This window comes from Trachemys scripta, chromosome 12, assembly GCF_013100865.1.
Source record: "Trachemys scripta elegans isolate TJP31775 chromosome 12, CAS_Tse_1.0, whole genome shotgun sequence".
Classification (NCBI taxonomy): Eukaryota; Metazoa; Chordata; order Testudines; family Emydidae; genus Trachemys; species Trachemys scripta.
The window spans coordinates 16546267-16572651 of record NC_048309.1 but is presented as its reverse complement, the minus strand read 5'-3'; the positions used below and the strand labels follow the sequence as shown (position 1 = coordinate 16572651).

The 26385-nt window shown below is 42.5% G+C and overlaps 1 protein-coding gene across 2 annotated transcripts in view; it reads right to left on the bottom strand.

Annotated features, from left to right (window-relative positions):
* B4GALT5 (beta-1,4-galactosyltransferase 5) overlaps positions 1-26385 on the bottom strand; it is a 62964-nt gene that overhangs the window by 16365 nt on the left and 20214 nt on the right. For both annotated transcript variants that reach the window (XM_034787172.1, XM_034787173.1), the window contains exon 2: positions 4059-4193. In XM_034787172.1, the coding sequence (XP_034643063.1) occupies positions 4059-4193 (135 nt within the window). The remainder of the gene's footprint in view (positions 1-4058; positions 4194-26385) is intronic.

Genomic DNA, 26385 nt, shown 5'->3' with positions numbered 1-26385 from the left:
TCTGGACCACCCCGACGAGCCACTCGGATCCCTACCTCACTGAGCTCCAACTAGTTGCACCTGGATCCCCACCCCACTGAACCCCACTCTCTCAGCATCTGAACCCCTCCCACTGAGCTCCTTGCACCCAGACCCCCCCTGCCGAGCTCTATTCCTCCCCCTCCCCCCACACACGCACAGACCTCCCCTGCTGAGCCTCAACCATTTTCACCTGGACCCCTTGCAGAGTCCCATTACCGTTGCACCCAGAACCCCCCCAACAAGCTCTTGTGCAACCAGAACCCCTCACTGAGCTGCCTGCACCCAGATTGCCCCACACAGAACCCTCTCTATCCACACCCAGATCCCCCCACACTAACCCCTCCACATTTGGATCCTGCCTTGTTGAGCCAGCCTGCCTGCACGGAGGGGCAGGGCCCTGGGGTGTTCTGGGGCAGGCCCTGTCCTTGCACTGTGTCAGGGTTGGGTGCAGTTTCATAGCTGAGTCCATGTCCCAGGGAGGGAGCTGCACAGTGATCTCCCACCTCTGTGCAGCCAGTGGCCTGTGCTCCCCAATGCCATGCTGGAGTCTCCACATTTATTTGACAAATAAAATTTGCAGAATTTTAAAATATTATGCACAGATTTTTTATGGTTTTTTTTGGGATGCAGAATGCCCTCAAGAGTAACGATATACCATATATGCCAGTAGTTTAATCTTTTTTAATCTGTGGACTCCTAAAAATTTTTGAATCTTAGAAATTCAACCTGTGGTCTGTGGACCCCTATTATAGAAGCCTATAATTGCTTAAATTGCTTAGACTGAAATACGACTGAATAGAATTCAACTATAAATGCTGCACATGCTTGGCATGGCATTTGGCAAATTTTGAGAAAAAAGGCACTAAACGGTGGGCTTCTATGGTGACAACAGTTCTGGGTTTTGATCTGTAGGTGGGGGTATTTACATGTTTTTCTGATTAATCAGAAAAACAATTCCTTTTCTGAAATCTGAAATTTCATTTTCATAGACACCTTTCGCAGACCCCTTAGACATGGTCTGCAGACCTCCAGGGGTCTGCAGACCACAGGCTGAAAATCACTGGTATACGCCACTGAACACAAAACCAACCAGGTCTCCTGTTTAATAGCCAGCGCTGCGCCATGACCACACAAGGTACATTAAAGCGCGGCAGTGCTTTAGTATTGCCAGTGTAGACTAGCCCTGACACGTGAACAATCCCATTCATTTCAGTGGGTGGCAAACCAGACTTTCACAAACTGCAGGGCTCACAAACCAGGAGGGGCCCAAAGAACTAGCTGGGGAGGGGCACAACGGATGTATAAAAGAGATGTGCATGACTTTACCACCACATGGAGCAGTAGAGGAAGGAAGGGATTCAATTGGTTTCTTTTTCCTTAAGGTGTGGGCTTAGCTTTCAGAAGTTAGATTAAAACAGATTTTTCCAATTTTCACATATTAAAATAGACTGAACTGAGTTGCCATATCCAGTGGAAATTCTAGTCTTTTAATCAGGTAGTGAAGACTAAGTATGTGGTGAGCTACCTGTTGCTTGGGTAATTTGTGAATGCATTAACAATCTAACTTTACGGTAGAAAAGCTTAAGAAAGGATGTGACTATCAAACACCACAGCAACTCTCACTCCCTATTTACAAAGGGGAGGCAGAGTGAGTATCCTGGATTTTAGTCATAAAAGTAACATTTCTCTTGTAACACTCTTGACCCACTTGTTCTCCTAGTGAAACCCAGTGACCCTCATGAGGTGTGGTGCTTATCTGAAACTCACTGTTATTCCAGCCTGATACTGCATAAAGGTAGGTCAAAACTTTTGCACAGTGACTCACTTGTTCTGTGTTAACACTGAAAGGAGCAGTTTCAGTTGGACATCAGTTTGCCTAACTCTTAGTTTTAGAAAGAAATGCCTTCAGCGCTTCATTCTAAATGTAAATGGTTACTTATAAAGGGTTTGCTAGTATAGTTTATACCATTTCCTCCGAACAAAATAAGCTATAGAAACAAAGAGGTTTTTTGCCGGTATAACTATGTCTATTTATAGTAGGCACAGCTAGGTTGGTCAGGCGTGGGGGGTGTGCATGTGACCAAATTAGCTACGCCGGTAAAAGTTCTAAATTTGAATTCTTTATGTAGCTAGAAGAGCAAGACACACTATATACTACCTAGACCAGTGGCCCCAAGTTTCTCCTCACTTACAAACTACTTGTTTACAAAATCAGACAAAAATACAAAAGTGTCACAGCACTCTATTACTGACAAATTGCTGACTTTTATTTTATAATTATATGGTAAAAATGAGAATCAATTGGAATATAAATATGGTACTTACATTTCAGTGCATGTATATAGAGCAGTATAAACAAGTCATTGGCTGTATGAAATTTTAGTTTGTACTGACTTCGCTAGTGCTTTTTATGTAGCCTGTTGTAAAACTAGGCAAATATCTATTTGAGTTGATGTACCCCCTGGAAGACCTCTGTGTAGCCCTGGTTGAGAACCACTGACCTAGACCATTGGTTCTCAAACTTATTTGATCACAACCCCCTAACTTGTGTCTGTAGTTGCTATGGTAAGGTAAGCACACTTTCTAAAAGGAAAATGGAACACCATGTGGGGCTCACCCGAATCCTCCTTTCCCTCCCACCACGCAGAGCTGGCCCGAGCCCCTCCTACCTGCCATAGCCCCATCGCTCTTCCCCCCAAACCCTTTTTTGGCAAAACTTGGTATTTGTCCCATTTGCTCTTGCCAACTGATCATCAAAAAAAGCTGGGATGTCTGGGACAGGGCTTAAAAAGGGGACGGTCCCAGCCAAAACGGGCCATATGATCACCCTCAGCTGTGGTAAGAGCTGCCCAGAGAGCCCAAGCTGCTATGGGAAGCCCCAGATCCTCCACCTGCCCTGTGCAGTGTGCCAGGTGCCTGAGAGCAGCCCCCAACCTGGGTCCCTGCCCCCTGGGGCATGTCACCTAGAGCAAGTGGAGGGTTTGGGGTTCCTCACAATGGGCCAGGATCCCTAGGTATCTCTTACCACAACTTGGATCTGGCTTCTGGCCTGGCCAGAGGGGAGCTTGGGGGGAAGGGGAGGAGCAGGGGGCCCCATGGTGAGGGGGACTTGGGGGAACCCAAATGTTCTTTGTGCCCAGGGGCCCCATAAATCTTAATCCACCTCTGCACAGCTGACACTGCTACAGCAATTTTACGTGACACTGCCATCGGTTTGGCTTGGGCTACCTAAATTAAAACACAATTGGGATGGTGTAAGAGGTGACTGGCACCTAAATTCCCTCTCTTCTAGGCTGTTTTTTTTGTGTGTCCTAGGAACATAACAAAATTGCACTACTTGTCTAAAGAAAAAAAGATAAAAGGATGAAGACCAGATTAAGAGAACTGGCAGGGAAATTCCTTGGGGGAGATTTAAATTTAGGCCACTTTTGGATGCGGAAGATGGGCATGTATGAAGAGCAATTTGGTTCAAATGGATCACTAAAATACAAAGGTGGTATATCCAAAGCTGTCAAACCAGCATTACATTAGAGGGAATACAGTGTAAGCAGTTAAAAATAATTAAAAAAAAAAGTCGGGGGCTTGTAGTCGGAACCCCTGTATCTACTCCCAATTCTGAAACAAACAATTTAGGGCAACTTCAAGTCCTTTCTTGCATGTGAACAGTGAGGCTCATAAGCATATGCATTTCTGTGTTACCCCTTCAAGAAAACAAAATGTGATTTCACAGATGTCACTCACTGCATCTCTAGAAAGCAGATGAAAGAAAAAGGATGCAACCCATTCTTGTCTTGTTTTGTAAATACCTCAGTTACTAGAGGCATCTGAGGAAAGGGCCATATAGACTATTATATTTAGATCACCCTCCATTTATATTATATATTATATATTATATATTATATAGGGTGACCTAAAAGCAAACTCTCCTCTCGTGTCTACCCATGCATTCATTCCCCTAAGAAAAACTGTTTAGACTGAGTCACTTTCTAATGGTAATGGGAATTCTAATCAAATTGACTTAATTACTAAAAATATACCTGAGTCATTCATGCTGCTGTTCCTCTTGGCATAGGCACTGCGGACCACCTGCTCATAAACCTGAGCTCCTATTGTTCTCATATTCTCACGAATCATGATGCCTTGGGCTTGCATCATGAAGAGGTAGGTGTTCACTGAAAGAAATAACCAGAGAGATTAAATTAGCAGCAAATTTTATATAAAGAGAAACTCAAATACTTAACCCTTTTTGGAACCATTCTGCTTCACCTCAGTTTCCTTGAGTCAAGAAGCTCTTTTGGGGGGTGGTGGGGGGGAACACATGCCCAAGTTGCCCGATGTGGGATGGGAAAGATCATACAATTTCACAAGGCTACATCTAAGGCATATTTCAAAATATATCTGGAACAATAAAAGGAATTTAAACTATTTAGTCCTAAAATCCAGGACTATATTTTATAGTTAGAGGCTACATTCCTACTAAACCCTGATACCACTGGGTGACGTTTTTAGTAAACCAGGAAATACAGGACTTTGTAAGTGGGGGACTTCACTAAGAGTGAATTAAGGGTTTTGGTGCGGATGGTGCACTACAGCCTGATTAGTAACAGAAATCAGCACATAAACATGGAATTTATTCCATTTTCATTAGCCTTGAAGCTCACCTTTAGTCAGTATGTTAGCAAAGCCTGTCTGTTGGGATGCTTAGAACTAGACTAGTAAGTAGTAATAACTCTACCTTTACTCATCATGTATCTTTTTACATGTGGCTAAGTCCTCTGCTGCCTTTTGTCTGGTCTCTTTCTGCCTTTTCCAAGGCCCCTATGTATCGTGTTTGGACATATGCATTTTTTTGCCACCAGCCATTTTGGACAAAGAAGGATTTTTTAAAATAGATTTACCCTTACTGGCAGCATTACTAATAAATACAGATGACATATGCCTTTCCTGGCTTTCTGAGGAACATACAGAGAACTTACAGCAGAGCTGTAAGATCTCCTGCTTAGCTGCTCTATCCCAATGAGAGAGCTCTCCCATCGACATCACTAAACCATCCCCAACAAGCAGCAGCAGGTACATTGGCAGGGAGGCTCATGCCGACATAGCGCTGTCCACATTTACACCGACAGAAGTGCCACTTATGTCTCTCAGTGGGGTGTTTTTTCACACCCTGGAGCAACATAAGTTATACCAACAAAATTGCTAGTTTATACACAGCCAATTTCTAAATAAAGTCTATTTGAACAACTGCACCAAGGCCACAGATTATTAATGACAAAGAAGATGTATCCTCAAAGCGAGTTACATTGTAGAGCACAGAAAAGAGCAGAGCATCTCACCCCATAGGCTGCCACTAGCCTGATAGCAGAAACCTCTACCACAAGGAGGGGGTTAGCCATGTGGAATGGAATAAGGGAAACTGGAATAAAGGGCAGGCATGTAATAGTCTGTGAGGGGATTTCTATCTATTTTTAAAGAAAATTGCTAAAAGAATTGTGTAGAAAGAGGAAATTTTATACACGGTCCAAAATTAAAAGACAAATAAGGCTCACTGACAAATTTACATAGGTTTTGTAAAAAGTGTGGTAAAGAAGTCTACATACATTCTCCTTCTGGTTTTATCTTTCATTTACATTTTTAATATGCTACAATGAATAATTCCACAAAAGGCCGTGGGGTGGCTCAGGAAAATGTGATATAACTTAATATTCTGACCTTCTGATGACTCAGCTGATGAGGCATGGTTTTTAGCAAGTTCCTAGGAGAAGCAGGAGTTTCTGCCATTTGGATAGTGACAGTTTATGGAGTGAGATGCTTTTTTCCCTTTCTGTGCTTTGTAAAAACTTTTGGACAACTCAGAGAAGAGGGTACAATGACCCAGGTGTCAGCCTTGGCACATAAAAGCTCTCCTCAGTGTACATGCCATGGCAGCATTTTAACGTGGCTTGTGTAGTCATGCAGAGCTTGTGCACTGTTCACTGGCACTTTACAGAGCTGAAACTTGCTGTACTCAGGGGGTGTTTTTCCACACCCCTGAGCGAGAAAGTTGCAGTGCTGTAAATTGCCAGTGTAGACAAGCCCTGAGTATCACTGCTCTAAACCATGCGGTCCCATCTTTGCTTTGAGCAAAATTCTATCTAATCAGCATTGTCTCTAATCTGTTTCTCAGCACTTCCGAGGATGATCACCCCCTTATTTCAAGAGACTGTTTTCCTTATAGCCTAGCAGCCCTTAGTGATAAGTGTCTTCCTCTGTGACTAGAATGTTCCCAATGTCTAAGATCATTACTCTATTTTATCTCTACCCCAGAGGACAATCACCCCTTTTAACCTCAGATAAGATGTTGTACAGCACTTTGAGGGTGAAGCATTATGCAAATACTATGTATTTGTTATAGTATTCCCCAACCCTTTAATCACGTTTCTTGCTAGCTACAAGAAGAATTCATTTTCACTAGTCTTTTCATTGTCAGATCTTCAGTTTCCTTTTGCCACTTTGCATCACAATTCTAATGAGATTTAAAATGTTTGTATTCATTTTCGGGGCTTGAATAGAGGAAAAAACAGACTGTTTGAAAGTAGAGGAAAAATGCAGGTTAAATTAACCTAACACAGGTAAATGATTTAAACAAGCGTATTTAAAAGTGACCCACGGCCCCCTGAAGCAATGAGATGGAAAAGCTAGAAGGAGAGATGAAAATACTAACAAGTTAAGCAAAGATGACATCATTCATTAAAAAGGAGGCCCTCAGCACAAGGGTGAGCAGTAAACCAACAAAATACCTCTGAACCCAAGGACAAGGACCATACATTTTTGTAACAAGCAACTGGCTTTCTGTAGCAACATACAGCACAAAGGCTTAACTTGGAAAAACAAAGGTTGGCTCATACCAGGAAGCTCCAAAGCTTATTATGCACCTACTCAGTCACTGACAGCCCAGGTTAGAAAGGTTACTCTAGGGCAGTGGTTCTACTGGGCCCCTTTCTGAGTCTGATTTGTCTTGCGAACCCCCAAGTTTCACCTCACAAACTACTAGCTTACAAAATCAGACAAAAATACAAAAGTCACAGCACATTATTACTGAAAAAAATGCTTACTTTCTCAATGTTACCATACAATTATAAAATAAATTGATTGAAATTTGTACATACATTTCAGAGCAGTATAAACAAGTCATTGTATAACATTTTAGTTTGTATGGACTTCACTAGTGCTTTTTATATAGCCCGCCATAAAAATAGGCAAACGTCTAGATGAGTTGATACACCCCCAGAAGACCTGTGTGTACTCCCAGGCACTAGGGCATTGCACCCACATTCCCCAGTACAAAGTTCTAAAGTGAGGGCATGTCTACACTACAAGCACTACAATGGCCCAGCTGCAGCACTGCAACTACAGCACTGTACCCCTCAAAAGGTGGTAGTTATGTTGATGGCAGAAATCTTCCATTGACCTAGCTGCATCTACAGCGAGGTCGATCTAACCCCAATGATGTCGCATAGGTAAGGCTGAGAATTTTTCAGAGGTCACGGATTCCATGACTTTCCGTGACTTCTGGTACGCCTGGCCCAGGGGTCTCATAGACTCATAGACTTTAAGGTCGCCTGAGCAGCTCTTGAGACAGTCGCACCGGGCGCTGCTGGGGCAGTCTCAGGCCACCGCCTCCCACCTCCCGCAGAAGCAGGAGTTTGGGTGTGGGAGGGGGCTCTGGGTAGCGCTTACCGTGGGGGGGTCCCCAGAAGCAGTGACATCCCACTCCCTCAGCTCCTAGGCGGAGGCGTGGCCAGGCAGCTATACACACTGCCTCCACCTGCAAGCACCACCCCCGCAGCTCCCATTGGCCGTGGTTCCTGGCCAATGGGAGTTGGAGCCAACGCTTGTAGTGGAGGCAGTGTGCAGAGCTGCCTGGCCACACCCCCTCCTAGAAACTGAGAGAGAGGAATGTCGCCGCTACCAGGAAGGCGCGGTGCCCCCCAGGGATGCGACTCCCTCTCCAAGCACTCAGTGCCCTCCAGGCCAGCCCCCCAAAGATTTAGTCAGGGGTATATAGTATAAGTCATGGACAGATCACAAGCCGTGAATTTTTGTTTACTGCCTGTGACCGGTCCATGACTTTTACTAAAAATACCCATGACTAAAATCATGGGCAGCGAGTATAATAGGCCAGGGGAGAATCTGCCTCCTCCGGCGCTGCTGAGGCAGCCAGACCCCCAGTTGCGGGGTTTGATGATAAAGTTTTTGCTTCATTATGCCCCATGCAGATTCCAGGTTTGCCTCCTCAGCCGCCCTGCTGGGGCCAGGGGAGGGGCGCCTATCCTGCAGCCCCAGAACTCCCGTTGTATAAAAAATGCTGCCATTATTAGGAACCTTAAAATTATCCATAACTGGGACATGCGATTTGTTCAGATTACAGGAAGCCATATTAAGCACTGCAGTCTTTATCCATATAAAGCACTTAAACAACTTCAACGGGAGTCATGGTTGTTCAGCAGGTCATGATCAAGCCCAGAGATAGCCATGCTTAAGTCTTCAATAAGGAATTTCTGAACTGCACTCAAACCTCCCCAATAGAAGTTATTAGCTTCCAAGTGAAGTTTCAAAGTTACTGATTTTGACCTATAAAACGGTGAGTAATTTGGGACTTTTCTACTTACAGACTGCTTCTCTCCATGCAAAACTGGCACAGCTATGATCAGCAGAAGAACTCAAGCTACCAAATATCCTGTTGCTGTTTTGTCTACAAAAGAATGTGCATATGTACATATGCAGTTGCAGTGCTTGTTCAGGTTGAACTATGCTTCAGCTATGCAGTAATTCTTCTTGGAATGAGATCTTGTTGATCTAATGCAGGGGTAGTCTAAAACAGGCAGATCACAGGCCAAATCAAGATCACTAGATGCTTCTGAATAGACTCAGAAATCTTATTTATTTATTTATCATTATTGTTATTTTATTATTTTCTTGAGTCTGGACCTTGACTATACCCTTGACTTAGAAATCTGGGCCTTCACAAAAAATAAACTATCCCTGATCTAATGGTTCATACAGGATTATTACTATTAAATTATGTTTGCATAGTGCTTTTCATCTCATAGCAACACCAAGTAATTTACAAGCTATATTTATACCAAAGGTGGCAGACAACTGATATACAGCATGTTGCATGACAATGGAGGGAGAGAGATGCTGGCTAAGGCCAACTTGGCTGGGATTTATAAATATGGATCCAGATTTATCAAACTTTAGTCTTAATGTCATTTAAGGCATCCAACTGCAGCTAGAAATCCCCACTCTTGAGATGTTGCTATGAAACTAAAGATAGATGGGAATAGCTTTAACTGTGAGACAAAGCCCAATTACATAGTCAATGCTGCAGGCTGCCTGTAATAACTTCTCAGTTGGTCTTTTAGTAGCCCTTCTAACAAAGAAATAGAATAACCTCTTCTCATGGGAAATGAATTTAACTTCACTATAAAGATACGCCAACAGTGGGAAACTTTCCAGTTCAGAGGCTTATTAGGAAGAGGTCCTGAACAACTATTCCTGCTAACCAGTCTATGCAAGAAGGGATAAGAGTCCAGTGACAGTCACTGTCTGTTAGCACGTTTCTGAAATAGGAAGAGGAAAGAAATGCTTTCTTTAGTGTTTCATTGTTGGGAGGAAACAGTAAGAACATCTAGTTTGTTTTATTAATGAAATAATGCACTCAGCAGCAGATGGTATGAAGATAAAAATACAGCAGGAACTGCTAGACAACAGCCAGGAAGGGTGCAGGGGGGGAATTCAGTTAACAGACAGCAACCTGAGAAAATCAAAGGGGTAGGTTCACACACTACAGAAACAGTTATCAGCTTGGAGTACTGGAGCCCGATGTTTCCTGATGAGACAATCTTCCCAGACTACTCTTAAAAAAAAAAAAAAAAAAAACTAAAACCATGACCAACAAAAAAGCATGCAGTATGGTTTAGGGGCGCTCGTATCAACCTCTGTTTCTACAGTATCTGACATTCTTCCTGATTTGTAAGTAGGCCTGAAAGCCTTGTTTAATGCATATGGACCACTTCTGAATTAACAAAAAATATTCTAATCAAGCTATGTTAACTTTTTCAGGAAAACTAGGGTTTATGGAATGCTATTCACCTGCGTTCCAGAACGTAACTGGTGACCAATCCCAACGGTCATCTAGGAACAAGTCTGACAGTAAGCTCCAGAAATTACTGACCCTAAGAGGATAAGCTCTTCAGGGCAAGGGCCATCTTTTTCTTACATGTTTGTCAAGCATCTAGCACAACATGACCCTGACCCATCATTGCGGCTCCTTGGCACTACCGCAGTACAAAGATTGAACTCCACTTTTGGAAATAATGCAAAGCTGACAATATTACACAAAATATTGCACTCAGCAGTACACATGCAATATGCTAAAGAATCTGAAAAACAGATCTCTTAATTCATTTTATTAATACTAATGTGTATTACAGTAGCATAGAAGCTCCAATCATGATCAGGACACCATTGTTTTTGTCCACTGACTAGTACAGATAGACATGTTCCCTGATGCAAAGACCTTGTAATGTGGCTTAAAAGAGACAAACGGATGTAATAACCAACAGAGCCTTCTCTACAGCGAATTTTTTGTTAAACTCTTCCAGCAGCATTCTACCCCCACTGCAGCTCCATTGGTGGTAGCAGCGGTGAGAGCTTTTACCGAAGCTTAGCACAGACAAGGCCTTAAATAACTGTGCAATTCCTATGACTGTTAGACTACCAAGAGCACAGAGTGGGCACTGAGCGATTAGGAGGCTGGATTTTTTTTTAAATTTTCCCTCCCCATATTGTACATGCAAAGATACACAAGCAATTCTACTGGCCCTCTATCTAATGTAGATAAGAAGAAAAAAGTATTCTCCAACTATGCAGCTGCAAAAACATGCAGTTTTATAGGTCTTGAATTTATATTAATTTTAGAGAACAAATGCTTATTCTTAAATGGGGTAACATTGGTATCACCCCATTATCTACCATTTATTAATAAGTTATTCCTTGCTGAACAATTTATAGCACTAGCTAGGCTAAAAATTAACAGCGCAGAAGCACCACACGCAAGTAATTACAAAACATTTACCCAGAACTGGCAAGTTTTCAAACTGCACATGTATGGATTGACTGAAGAAACAGATTAGACATCATAAAGTATTGCTTAACCAGAAATTGAGTATTGAGTATTTCTCTATATATACTATCTCAGAAATGTGAAAGTATATTGAGGCTGCAAAAGAGGATTTGTAGATTTTTTTTAAGACTAGAAGGGACCTACGATCATGTAGACTGACCTCCCGCAAAACACAAGCCATAGACTGTCACACAGGAATTCCTGCATCCAGCCCATACCTTCTGGTTGAGTTACAGCATTTTGTTTTTAAACCAAAGACCTCCAGTCTTGTTGTACATTCTTCATCACTTGAAGATTGTAAACCAACTCACAGTAAGTTGTTCCAGTGGTTAATTGGGATGATTTAACTTCAAGAGAACTAGCTTCTAAAATACATACTGTTCATTTGAGTGTGCCTTTCATCCATGGACCTCAAAGTTGCATATATTAAATCTCAATCTCTGAGGTAGCTGAGTTGTTATATGATTAACCATATAAACTGGGAGCCAGAATTCTAATCCTAGCTCTGATACATACTTGATGTGTGGCCCCAGGTAAGTAATCCCCCAAGGGTAAACGATGTCCTGGATCTTCCATCTATAAGATATGGGAATAACTGCTCCTTGCCATAAATCAGTATGCTCAGACAGTGCTATGAAGGTGTAGGGGTGCTGTTTTTAACACCTTATTAGCTAAGTGTATACTGTCATTTTCTGAATGGCAAACAGGCATATAATTTAAACTACTTGTCTACTGTCAGTACCAAGCCAGTCAGAAATAAAACCCAGTCTGATTCCCAGTCTCCTGCTGTAATTACTAAACCTTTTCTCACGAAAAGTGATACACCTGGGAGGAAAAAAATATGGAGCACATCAACCAACATTTGCCTAAATTAATGATTACCCTTCCTAGCAAAAAGAACGAAGAGTACTTGTGGCACCTTCGAGACTAGCAAATTTATGTGGGCATAAGCTTTCGTGGGCTAAAACCCACTTCATCAGATGCATGCCTTCCTAGCAAGATTTGGATCCTCTTATTTTAAGGTAATTAGAGCTCATGAAGAGACGCAATTCCACATTAGCTTGTCTCTTGTTTACATTCCTTCCCTCCCCCTTCACAACTATGCAGATGTCGTTGTCTCTCCATTTACTGTAATCAATCAAGGAGAGAGTTAAGAGACCAGACTAACTTCTTGCTAGGGTCTCTCTTTCCCCAGGCCGGTAACCCTCTCTCTAAGAGGAAGGGAAACATCAGCTGCAGATCCGATTTTCCACTAAGCCAAGAAAAGTAATGCTACTGTGTCCAATTAGGACTTATGGGCATTACACAGTTAAGTCTATAATGCCACAGACTCTCTCCTCAATGAGCTTAGTACCAATATCAGTAACCAACACCTTATCTCTTCTTAACATGGCACCACCTACGTACTGAGAACCTGAACCCTGGCAAATGCTTACAGTGCAGCCTGTAGGAAACAACAGCAAGAGCCGCATCAGAGTCCCAACCACCACCTCAGAACTGCTTTTATTTTAAGACCTTCATAAAGCCGTCATTCACTAAGCACTGATTCCTCACTATCCTTAGGCAGAGTGGGATCTTTACTTAATTTACAGAGCCATCTGCTTTCAACAAACAAGTTTCTGGGGAGAAAGAGGGACCCACGCTCTCCATTAAATGCAAGAGATCCAACTAGTTAGTTCCTACTCCCACCCCCATTCCTTGGGCCAGAAGGTGGCAAGAATGCCAGAGGCAAAAACCTTTTAAGAGAGAGCAGCAAATGCCACTAAAGGAATGCTCAGGTCAATCCACAATCAGCCTCAACTAGATCTAAGAAGGGGTCTCCTGGACTCCTGGACCAGGGGAGCGTGTATGTATAACGTCATTCATTCCCCTCCCCAAAACAAGAATGCCTAAAAACATGGTGCTGTCTTTCAGTTTCACCTTCAAGTTCCAGATACCAAGAAAATCATACTTGGGGGAGGCTAAATTTGAGCTATTTCCTGCACTTCTTCAAAATAAAACCACTACATTTATTTACATGGTGTTTCTAGCTGTGTTGACCTTTGCAGGCCCAAAATTCAGACACTCTAGAGCAGGCTGCTACATCCAGGGAAGAATAGACAATAGAAATCATTTTCTTAAAAATTTAAAGCCACTATCTAGATCACATTCAATTTAAAGAAAAATAGCATTTGGACTGGTTAGTCCTTTAAATTAGAAAAAGATTACCTATGCTCAGGAAAGATTACAAATTATTTTTAGCCTGGAAGATTTTAAACAGAATAATGGATTTATCTGGTTTGGTGGATTAAATAAAGCCTTGCCATCCAATCCAATCCTAGCTTCCTAACCAAGTTTTAGCACCCCAGCCATAAGAATTAAACAGTTTATGGCATGCAGTCATTTGGGACATTCCACATTTCTCAGACAGGAGTAAGATACTTGATATACTTCTCAGCAGTGCAGTTTCAATTCACTACTGGTGAAGACGAAATGAATCTAAGCTGTTAACACAACAAACTAGGAGCTGTGGCTGCAACTCCATTCTTATGGAGGCCAAATGTGTGTGTTTCTGGTCAGTCATCAGATAATAAGTGTCTCACTCCTACTGGGGTCTAGGTTTAATTCAAATTCTGATTAAGTTCTTTTACCTAATGAGAAAACTATAGACTTAACATTCAAGTCTCATGCAAGAATGTTAAAGTTAATAATGCAAAAGGAAAGCACACCCCCTAAATTCTCCAGTGCAAGTGCAAGGCTTTCAATTAATTTTTTTTTAAAAAAAACATGGAAATGGAACATATCTGCTCTACAGTCACTGAAACACACATGGGATCACACAATGACATTTTAACGAGTAGAACCAGGCCCTAAAAATATTTGAATATTCTTTCCATCTCCAAAACTTGGGTTTACAGATTCATAGATTCTAGGACTGGAAGGGACCTCGAGAGGTCATTGAGTCCAGTCCCCTGCCCTCATGGCAGGACCAAATACTGTCTAGACCATCCCTGATAGACATTTATCTAACCTACTCTTAAATATCTCCCGAGATGGAGATTCCACAACCTCCATAGGCAGTTTATTCCAGTGTTTATTCCCTCCTCCTTATGAAAAATTCTGTGCCAAAGCCAAAAGGGATTGTGAGGCAATATGCACAGCTTGGAGGGTTGCACTGTTTGCCTCCAGTGTGGCAAAACTGAAGAAAATTTGAGATTCAGCCTCTAACTTCAACATCAACTCAGTGTGCAGCAGCAGTCAAAAAAGTGAACAGCATGTTAGGAATCATTAAGAAAGGGATAGATAATAAAACAGAAAATAGCATATTACTTATATATAAATCCATGGTACACCCACATCTGGAATACTGTGTGCAGATGTGGTTGCCCCATCTCAAAAAAGATATACTGAATTGGAAAAGGCTCAGAAATGGGCAACAAAAATGATTAGGGGTATGGAACAGCTGCTGTATGAGGAGAGATAAATAAGACTGGAACTTTTCAGCTTGGAAAACAGATAACTAAGGGGGGATATGATAGAGGTCTATAAAATCATGACTGGTGTGGAAAAAGCAAATAAGGAAGTGTTATTTACTCCTCCTCATAACTCAAGAACTAGGGGTCACCAACTGAAATCGATAGGCAGCTGGTTTAAAACAAACAAAAGGAAGTATTTCTTCACACAATTCACAGTCAACCTGTAGAACTCTTTGTCAGAGGATGTTGTGAAGGCCAAGACTATAACAGGGTTCAAAAAAGAATTAGATAAATTCATAGAGGATAGGTCCATCAATGGCTATTAGCCAGAAGGGGCAGGGATGGTGTCCCTAGCCTCTGTTTGCCAGAACCTGGGAATGGGCGGCAGGGGATGGGTCACTTGATTACCCATTCTGTTCATTCCCTCTGGGGCACCTGGCACTGGCCACGGTCAGAAGACAGGATACTGGGCTAGATGGACCTTTGGTCTGACCCAGTATGGCCATTCTTATGTTGTGGTTCATATGTAGTGTCAACACTATTCCTATTTCACAGAAACAGGTTTATTCCCTAAAAGCAATATAAAAATCTAAAACAAAAAAAAAATCTCCTGCCAAGGTTTTAAACCCTCATACTGGGGCCAAAGAGTCAAGACACAACTGCGGCATGGAGCTCAATATTTCAGATAAGATTCTGATTTCAAGGCAGATGCAATTAACCTAGTAAAACTTAGTATAGCTTCAAGGCTGCTTTATGGTAATGGGACTTTTTTTTAATCTTAACTGCACCTAATGACTCATCTTCCCCTTATTATTTACTTTAGTCATTGTTCAACATGGTGGAAAATAAAAGTGACATTTCAATATGCATTTTTTCTAAACTTTTTCAGTCCTCCGACTTGAAATTTATTAAGTTTCATTGTTGGATTCACACCACTTCCAATTTTTTGAGGAATTTTTTTTTTTTAATCACATGGATGACTGTGCCAACAGCTTGGTGCCCCTCGTCAAAAAAATGGGTCACTTATTTTTCACAATACAGTAGAAGTTTCCTGTTGGGAAGACATTCTCCACAGAATGTCAGAACTAAAACTGCAGAGTGAACCTATGGCCCAAAACAATTTCAGACTTCTGGTCTACTTCACTACAGCAGTTTCCTGTGAGCAAGGTCCATTATACTTATGGAAAGTTTAAAAAAAAGTTTGGCTTCAAAACAAAAGAACACATTTAACAATGTATTGAGGTCAACAGACTAAGTTACTTCTAGATTTAAAATCAAACAATTGTGTCCCAATGCAGCTACAAAAATCATACAAAGTACCCAGACACTGCATAAGATTTCAGAGGGATTCTTATTGTCTGACATTAAAAACTGCAACACTGTAACAAAACTGCTGCAACTGCTATAACAGGAGAAAGATGCAACCTTGATGCTCTGGTATCAAGGCTGCCATTTCACATGATTCATATAAAAAACATGTGGTTATGTGATAGGTGTTTATATTAGGCTTTATCAGGAATTATTTATGTAGACTTTGGATAACTTTAAAATATTTCTTCCACCGGGTGGCAAACAGCTGATAGAGATGGCATTATTCAGAAGGTCCAAATTACTGCTAAAGGACAGAGTTGCTATTTGGTTAAGAAGAAGTTATTCTTCTACCCATGGTGAATTTCTTTATCCCTTCTGGTTAACAAATGCACCAGACATTCATCTGCAGGAAAGCAGAGATCAGGACCAGCCAGACCCAAGTTTAAGCTGCTTAATTTCAGGTGAACGAGGACTGCGCTCTAGACCAGAACTAATATGATAGCTGGGTCCTTATTGCTGAACTGCCTATTTTGTGAGAACATTCAGAAAAAGGGAAATTTTATGGGGATACAAAGTTGTCTGTGTACAAAGCCCATGTTCTCAGGAATTTTGTAAGCGCAAAAGGTAGTATAAGCACATTATTGTTATACAGGAAGGCAATGTTTATTTAAAAAACTTCCAGTTCAACTTTTAGTATTGAGAAAGTTATCTTTCCATTTTAGGTTCAATGATTCCAATTCCATTAGCAGGTTTTCAATGTCAAAATAAGAGCCACATGAATGTAATTTACAAAGCTTACTCAACAGATATCCTTATTTTCATGGCTGAAACAATGTTTTTTTGTTTGTTTGTTTGTTTCCAACCCCTTTGGGGAAGGTGGAGAAGAGGAATGGAAAAGAGATGAGGTTCTCTCTCTCCTCCCCCAACGATGGACAGACAGTCTTTTAAAGGCCAAACATACATTCAATGTAAGCAACTGGAATTCTAAATGGACAACTGGTATCTGAAGGCGAGCAGAGACGTATTTACATATCTTTATTTCATAAATCCCTATTTTTGAAGTGGCCACTGCATAAGCTCAGTTACTTTGTTTACAGGAGGTGGCTTCTAGAAGCCACCATAATTTCCCCCCTATAGTTCCCACATCCTTTTGGCCATGGAAAGCTATGTTTACCAAAACTACTGCCTGAATTAACCAGACATGGTCCTGTAAGACTGGTATGCCCCCTCCTTCACAGCAGGAACAAAATGCATAGCAGGTGAGGCAAAAGCACTACTAGACTTTACTACCACCACCACCATACTTAAAACATTGTCCAACCTGTTACAATCGAATTAAAAAAAAGTAAAATTTACAGTCTGATATTAAGTGTTAACAAGGCTACCCTGGGAGACTGAAACAATGAAGAGTCCTTGGGGCACCGTAGAGACTTATTTATTTGCCCAAATAAATTTGTTAGTCTTTAAGGTGCCACAAGGACTCTTCGTTGTTTTTGCTGATACAGACTAACACAGCTACCACTCTGAAACCTGGGAGACTAAGTTTATCAAGGGGAATAAGTACCTCATCAGCACTGTCTTATAATCAGACTTCAGAATGCACCCTGAGGGCAATTAAGTAGTCCCCACCACAGCCTGCTGCTTTCTCTACAGCACAAAGACTTGTGTGCTACAAAATTCAGTTACCAGAATCCACTATTCTAAATTAGCTCTAACCAGTGGATCTGCTAGTGGTACTGTATGTTTTGTAGTTTGTCTAATCAGAAAAAAAGTAACCAATAAAATGCTATACCATTGCTATGAGGTCAAAAAAATAAACAAACAATCTTGTGGTGCATTTTATCCATATTGTGGAATTTTAGAAACTAAACTTGTTAAGAGCCAAGGCACTATCCTTGGCATTCTTGACAAATTCCAATACATTCTGCCTCCCTAAATTCCTCCTACAGCTTCAAGGATAGGGTAGTCCACCCTTCCTATTCTCAAGTATTTCATAGTGTTGATGTGAATTATTATTAAACTGTTGCCATGTTCCACTCCAAAGGCCACTCACACTTTTTTTTGGGGGGGGGGGGGGGAGAAACACGGGACAATAGCCTCTTAATTACCTCTTCATTATATAATAAAGCTGCTTAGCTAATGGATCTTAGAGCACTTTGAGATCTCAAATGAAAGGTGCTAGACAAGTGCAAAGAATTATTAGCATTTTTGCAAATTATCAAAACTACAGGCTCCTCAAATCTATTATATTACTGTGATTCTGTTAAATCCACATTTTTGCATCTGAGCTATTAAAACTTAAGATCTTACTGCATGACACTGATAGGGGTGGAAGAGTCAAAATTTTAGAAGATTTCTCTTCCTATTTCATGAATGATTCAAATTTTCATTGACTGATATGAGAATAGGACAAAAATTGATAGAACATAAGCTGCAACTAGGTTTGACAAGCCCATTGATGGGGCAAATAATGTCAACTGACTATCAAATACTGTCCAGTATTCCAGCAACGTAGATTGTGGCCTACCTTTCTGATTGCATCATAGTGCCACCTGTTAGCAAGCCTACTTAAATGTCCCAATCACTCACTTGACTAAATGCTAACACCGCCTGTTGGGAAAAGGCGGAACTAACCTCATCCTGACTGACTGGAATCGAAGGGTACATCTACACTACCCGCCGGATCAGTGGGTAGTGATCCATCTATCGGGGATCGATTTACATGTCTAGCATAGACGCGATAAATCGATCCCCGATCACTCAGCCGTTGACTCTGGAACTCCACCACAGCGAGAGGCGGGAGTGGCGGCCATCGATCCCATGCCGCGAGGACGTGAAGTAAGCGATTCTAAGTCAATCTACGATATGTCGACTTCAGCTACGCTTTTCTTGTAGCTGAAGTTGCATATCTTAGATTGAGCCGCCCTCAGTGTAGACCAGGCCTTACTGAACAAACACTATATTTATATGTGTATATCTTTATTTTACACTAGGTCATCAATGTACATGATGGTTTACAAAACACATTCAACAAGGTAAAAAACAATCCCTGCCCTGAAGAGTTTACCTGCTAAACTGACTACAAACATACAGAAATTCACAAAGAAGGGAGTGGTGGGAGGTAGATAACAGTTCAGTCATTAAACCTCCTCCCTAACTAGAGAGAAGATGTACAGCCATCAAGCTGCATGAAAAATTGGCTTTCTGCCCACCTAGTGTAAATGCATTTAAAAATGACTTTTCTTTTATAGTTACTATGCATTTATTTCATTTTCTTTTCTTTTTTAATAACGGTTCTGTCTTAAGTAAATTTCAAATGTAAATGCTAACCCAACATTAATAAAAATGTTAATTACTACTATTCTTTAGAGCTTCACTTCATTATGGTGGGTTTTTTTAGTTAAAATAACTCAGGTAAGTAACTTGGGTTTTTTTATAATTAGGCATAAGTATCTAAGGCTAAACCCAGTGGAGACCATAAAGTCTTGTTCTTTTTTTGTTATTGTTAGTAACAATAGTGAGGCAGACAATGAAGCACAACCTTTGGAAAGTGGGGAGGGCCTTCAATGGATGCCAAAGGTGAGCTCCTATTCCTCCTACAAGGTACAATCAGAGTAGTTATAAGTACCAGCAGAAAACTGCAGTGTATCACACGTAATGCACGTAAGGGTATGTGCTGCTTCTGTGGAGTCGCACAATAAATAAAGGTACCAGCTGCAAAATTGAGCCCTTCACACCATGTCACTCAGTGATCCACTGAAAGTGTGATGTGGGATTCAGAGCGATACCAAAATTCTTGACTTCTGGTTTCTAAAGAAAAACACAAAAACCCTTCACTCACAAAGGCTATGTCTACACTAGAGACCTGACAATGGCACTGCCGTACCGATGCAGCTGGCATCGCTGTAAGATCTCTCATGTAGCTGCTCTATGCCGACAGGAGAGAGCTCTCCCATCGACATAATTAAACCATCCCCAACAAGCAGCAGTAGCGATGTTGGTGGGAGACGCTTTCCTGCTGACATAGCGCCGTGCGCACTACCACTTATGCCGGCAAAACATATGTTGCTCAGGGAGGGGTGTTTTTTCACACTCCTGAGTGTCGTCAATTTTTCTGACATAAGTGGTAGTGTAGACATGGGCTAAGAGTGATCTCCTCACAGTAACAGCCTCTTACACACACAGTACTGAAGTCTGGTCTCCTAAAGAGTAATTTCTGATGAAATAAATGGAATAGTGAGTCCTTAGTTCCAGTAGTCAGGGCTTAAAACATTTATCTAACATTTACTGACTCATGGACTAAGCCTCACATCCAGGGTGGAGAGTACCCCCAAAGCCATGCTCCCTGCAATTAAAGAGTGCTGCATTGTGCACCATATGCAGCAAATTTCTATTTAATTGATTTTATTGAAATGATACTATATATTTTGCTTCCAAGTCTCAGTCTCTTGGGTTTCCATTCCCATCTCGGACACTGATTGTCTTAACTACAAGGCACTTCTCCTCCAGCATCCATAAAATGAGGACTAGAACTACTTATCTACGATACTAGTGTTTAGGAAGCTAAACCCATTAGACTAATGCACTATGAGCTCCTTGAATGGAGGACAGGATGGAAAAGTTTTCACCTCATGGTCACCATTATCTTTTTGTTTTGTCCTCCCTTTAGTATTCAAACATTTTAGAGATATAGAAGGGTGTTGCTGCCATTGTACATTCCTGTCTGAATTTCAAGTATTATGTTGTTGGATAAACTACTATACTTAAAAATAAAGGAAGGCTGTCCCCAGTTACCCCCTTTGCTGAAATGCAGTCAAATATTTTAGCTTGATAGCTAGTCTCAGAGCTGGCATTTTCAAGGATTTGATCCATTTAAAATAAGGCAATGAGCTTATCCCTTGATTAAATACATAGCATAATCCACCTAAATCTTGTTAGCTGAGAAGCAAGTCAATCGTCTTGCTAGTCGTAGGTGGTGTTTTATTTTGCTGCCAGGAAAGCACTGAAGCCGTCTTACTAACTGAAACTACACCTGAGAAAGTCACCTGCATATTACAGCAAAGGAGGAAGTGCTGAGCAAACAATTCTGAGCAGAGGTTTCAACGTTTGCTGAAACAACACAATTCAGTGCATCTGCTGCAGGGAGGTTTAGATTGAGTCAAGGCACTGGAGATTGTGGGTTTCTTTTATAATCCTACAAAATGTGATCTATATCTGCAATAGACAGCAATCAGTGAAAAGATGCAGATTCATCTCAGCACAGGCAACATAATAGATTGCCTACAGACTACCTTCTTCAGTGACTGGGGTCTCAATGGCTCTTTGCTGTATCTTAGCTTGGTCAGCATTAGGGATTCCACTGTTTACCTCTCAGTTAGGATTTTCAATAGCATCACTGAATACAATGTGGGTGGGACGGGGACCACAATTTTATTGCTAAAGAATGGAATTTTTATGGGCATGTCACATTTGCAGCTTGATACTGCTCTCTTCCCAAGGAGAAACTAATCAATACTGCAAGTAGCTGGTATTTAATGGAGGGGAAAACTGAAAGCAAAAATGATGCATTTTTAAGATCATCATCAGGAAGGCCTGGTCTCCACTTAAAAGTTGTGCTGGTATAACTATGTTGGTTAGGGGTGTGATTTTTTTTTTTTTTTAAATCAAAATTGTCCCCTAGTATGGACATAGTTGAACCAATATAAAGGTACTTTATACCAGTGCAACATTCCCCTTCCTGTACATAAATGTGTGATGTGTAAAACACCTTCATCCCAAGGACTGTGTCCACAGTAGGAGAACTGTACTGCTATCCTGATACACTTAAAGCAGTTCAATTTTCTAGTGTGCACAACGCCTAGTCTCCCTCTTCTACCACATCTCCCAGAAACCCCAGGGATGCTGCTATGCAAGCAGAGCTAGCTGACTCTTAGCTCCTCTTCCATGTTGTGAGGGACATACAAACTGGGGAGCAGGGAGACAGTCCACTCTGGGAATTCCAATGTTAGCCACTGACATTAATAGATAAAACAAACTCACAAAAGTCCATTTTAAGCACTGACTAAAAAATCCGTTTCCATCTCAGTTGCTTACCTTTCATTCCTTTGGCTCTTGTGAGGTTATCCTTTCAACAGTGCACCAGTTAGGGTCTTCCAAACTGGACAAGATGAGTTTCTACTGGTAAAAATAATCAGGAATTCTCTCTTTTTAAGCTTCTAAAGAAATAAGAGGCACAAACCCTCTTTTCCCCCCCTTGTGTTCACTTTTAACATTTTTTTTCCATCTCGATGCTTACAGTACAATTCTACTCTGAAGAAAGCTCCATGTTCCAGTGATTTCTGCAGCAATGAACTCAATGAGCTCAGTTTGCCTTCAAGAATCAAGCTAGGTTCTTTTCTCACTCTTCACCAGAAAAGGTTCCACAGGCCAAATTATGTCCTCTCTATCTGTGGTGTAAAGTTAATATCTTCATTGGGGCTGCACAGGTGTAACTGAGTGGAAATTAACAAAGAACTCTACTGATCATGCATAAGAAGGGGCAGAATCCAGTTCACACACAGTGGTGTTGGCTCAGCAGAACTAGCAGGAATAATAAAAAGCTAGTGCAACATTGTTGTGAATCATTAAGTCTGCAGATCTGTATTGATGCATGCATCAATACATTAACAGATCTGTTGACAAAGGTACAAATTTGTACATAAATTAAAGTCTGAAAGTAGCTAAACAGGCGCACAGAGAATGAAATACTTTCAGAATAAGCACAGTATACTTTTTGAGGCCTCAGATAAATGAAGTGTAAGTTTCCCATTCAAAAGAAGGATCTATTCTCAGATTAGGCTTATTTAAAACAAAATTGCTTTATATGCAACATTTTGGTGCAAAGGCATCTGGTCTCAGCCCTGATCTACACTACAAAGTTTGTAAGCTACCTTATTGTCAATCTAACTCTAAGGTGTCTACACTAAAAATGCAGCTCTCATTGATGTAACTTGCCCACTACACCAACTTAACTCCACTTTCATGAAAGGCGTAGTGCTTAAGTCAACATAGTTAAGGTCAATGCAGTGTCAGTGTAGATACTGCATTGCTTACATCCGGGTCGGCAACCTTTCGGAAGTGGTGTGCCGAGTCTTCATTTATTCACTCTAATTTAAGGTTTTGCGTGCCAGTAATACATTTTAACGTTTTTAGAAGGTCTCTTTCTATACGTCTATAATACATATTGTATGTGTTGTATGTAAAGTAAATAAGGTTTTAAAAATGTTTAAGAAGCTTCATTTAAAATTAAATTAAAACGCAGAGCCCACCAGACAGGTGGCCAGGACCCGGGCAGTGCGAGTGCCACTGAAAATCAGCTCGCATGCCGCCTTCGGCACGCGTGCCATAGGTTGCCTACCCCTGGCTTACATTGACTGTTGCTGCCTTTCAAAAGCCATCCCACAACTTCCCAAACTGATAGTTAAATTGGTGCAAGCACTCCTGGTGAGGACGTGAACGGTTGACACAAGGAGCATAGTGTGGACATGCAAAGCAAGTTTAATTACTGTGTGGTAGCTGTAAGTCAAAGTAACTCAGGCCTTGGCTACACTTGCGAGTTACAGCGCTGTAAAGGCTCCCCCAGCGCTGTAACTCACTCCCCGTCCACACTGGCAAGGCATTTGCAGCGCTGTATCTCCGTGGTTGCAGCGCTGCATGTACTCCACCTCTCCGAGAGGAACAGCGAGTATTGCGCTGCTCCTGCAGCGCCAGTGTGGCCACCGAATGCGCTGTGAATGGCCTCCAGAATTATTCGGCAGTATCCCACAATGCCTGTTCTAGCCACTCTGGTCACTAGTTCAAACTCTACTGCCCTGGCCTCAGGTAACCAACCATGTGACCGACCCTTCACATTCCTCAGGAATTTTAAAAATCCCCTTCCTGTTTGCTCAGCCTGGCGTGGTGTGGAGTGCTATCAGCGAATCTTTCCAGGTGACCATGCCTCCACGCGCCAAGCGAGCCCCAGCATGGAGCAATGGCGAGTTGCTGGACCTCATCAGTGTTTGGGGGGAGGAAGTTGTACAGTCCCAGCTGTGCTCCAGGCGTAGGAATTACGATGTCCTTTGATACCTTCCCGAAGGTATCAAAGGACATGATGGAGAGGGGCCATGACCAGGACATCCTGCAGTGCAGGATTAAAGTGAAGGAGCTGCGGAGTGCCTACCGCAAAGCCCGCGACGCAAACGGCCACTCGGGTGCTCCCCCCGCAACCTGCCGATTCTACGAAGAGCTGGATGCGATACTTGGGGTTAACCCCACCTCCACTCCGAGCACCATCATGGACACTTAAGAGCTGGCGGGGGGTGGGGGGAGGAAGAGGAGGAAAACGGGAGTGATGGTGGTGGGCCGGATGGACACCCCCCGGAATCCCTGGAGCCATGCAGCCAGGAGCTCTTCTCGAGCTAGGAGGAAGGTAGCCAGTCGCAGCAGCCGGTACTTGGTGGAGGACAAACAGAAGAGCAGGTTCCCAGTAAGCATTTTTTTTTTCCCCCAGGAAGGAATTTTTTCAGTGCGGGCTCTTTGGGAGAGGAGGGTTAGGCATGCATGCCTAGATGCGGAATAGTGCATTGATGTGGTTTATCACATCGTGGTAATCTGCCTCGGTAATCTCCTCGAATGTCTCATCCAGAACGTGTGCAATGCGCTTGGGCAGGTTTATCTGGAGAGCCACCGTGGTCCTTGTCCCAACCAGGCTAACGTGTCCACGCCACTGTGCCGCGAGGGGCGGGGGGACCATTGCTGCACACAGGCAAGCTGCATATGGGCCAGGGCGGAAGCCGCATTGCAGTAGAAGACCCTCCCTTGCTTCCCAGGTCACCCTCAGCAGCGAGTCCAGGACGAACTCCTGTGGAAAATGTTGCAACAGTGTTCAGTGTAGGTGCCCCCTGAAGCTGTTGCCTCTCCCCAAGGCACAGAAACCCAGAGGACAGTGCAGCCCTGAAACAATCAGTCCCCCTTACTCACCATTTTGAGGATCCTGTGGGATGTGTGTGCTCTGTTTCAGACAGGAAAATTATGCTATTGTGTAGACCCTGTGTGTTTTCTACTCCTTAAGTGCGGGGGGAATCATTACTCTGTCTGGTATAAACAATGCTGCCTCTGTTAAATGTTGCATTTTGCCTATACAGCTGCATCAACCTTGAGACCTCAGCCGTCCCTCTTATCGCCTGCTCAGAGACTGCAAAGATTCAGGAAGAGACCGCGAAAAAGCAAAGAAGACATGCTGCAAGAAGTGATGCGGCAATCTATTAAAGAGAATGAGAAAGCACAGGACTGGAGGTAGAGAGAAAGCAGGATCCGCCAGGAAAACACAGCACACCGGCAGCAAAGCACTGATAGGCTCGTAAGCATCCTGGAGCACCAAGCAGATGCTATCCAGGAACTGGTAGCCATGCAGAAAGAGGAGCAGTACCGCAAATGCAAACGCCACCCCACCCTACAGCCCTTGTCCCAAAACTTTCCGTTGTGCCCCACTGTCACCTCCAACCCACTTTCCCCAACTTCCATGTTCTTCACGCCACCCGCTGCCTCCAACACCAGTATCTTCACCACCCAGCCCTGAAAACCACGACCCTTACCCTCTGCATTCAACTCCCATCACCATGCAGTATAGCTGTCCTGAAGTGCAGCACTCACTGCACAGCACACCAGACAGGACATACGCGAATCTGTGATTGTACTGTTCCCCACGCCACCCCCTTGTTTCTTTTCAATAAATAATTTTTTTTTCCTTTTCAATAAATAGATTCTTTGGCTTTGAAAACATTCTTTATTATTGCATAAAGTAAAAGACTCCTTAGCCCAGGAAATAAACAGGCACTGCAAGTCTGCTTGTCTGCTAAGCAGACACTGATTCCTAAAGATTGGAACTACTGCACTTCACTCCTGTGTAGGGCACCAGATATCACTGCTTGTTTTCAGCCTCAAATTGCTCCCTCAAGGCATCCCTAATCCTTGCAGCCCCGCGCTGGCCCCATGTAATAGCCCTGCTTTCTGGCTGTGCAAATTCAACCTCCAGGTGTTGAACCTCAGAGGTCCATGCCTGAGTGAAGCTTTCACCCTTCCCTTCACAAATATTATGTAGGGCACAGCATACAGATATAACCGCAGGGATGCTGTTTTCGACCAAGTCCAGCTTCCCATACAGAGATCGCCAGCGGCCCTTTAAACGGCCAAAGGCACACTCCACAGTCATTCGGCACCGGCTCAGCCTGTAGTTGAATTGTTCCTTGCTGCTGTTAAGGCTCCCTGTGTAGGATTTCATGAGCCACGGCATTAACGGGTAAGTGGGATCTCCAAGGATCACAATGGGCATTTCAACTTCCCCTACCGTGATCTTCCGCTCTGGGAAAAAAGTCCCGGCCTGCATCTTCCTGAACAGCCAAGTGTTCC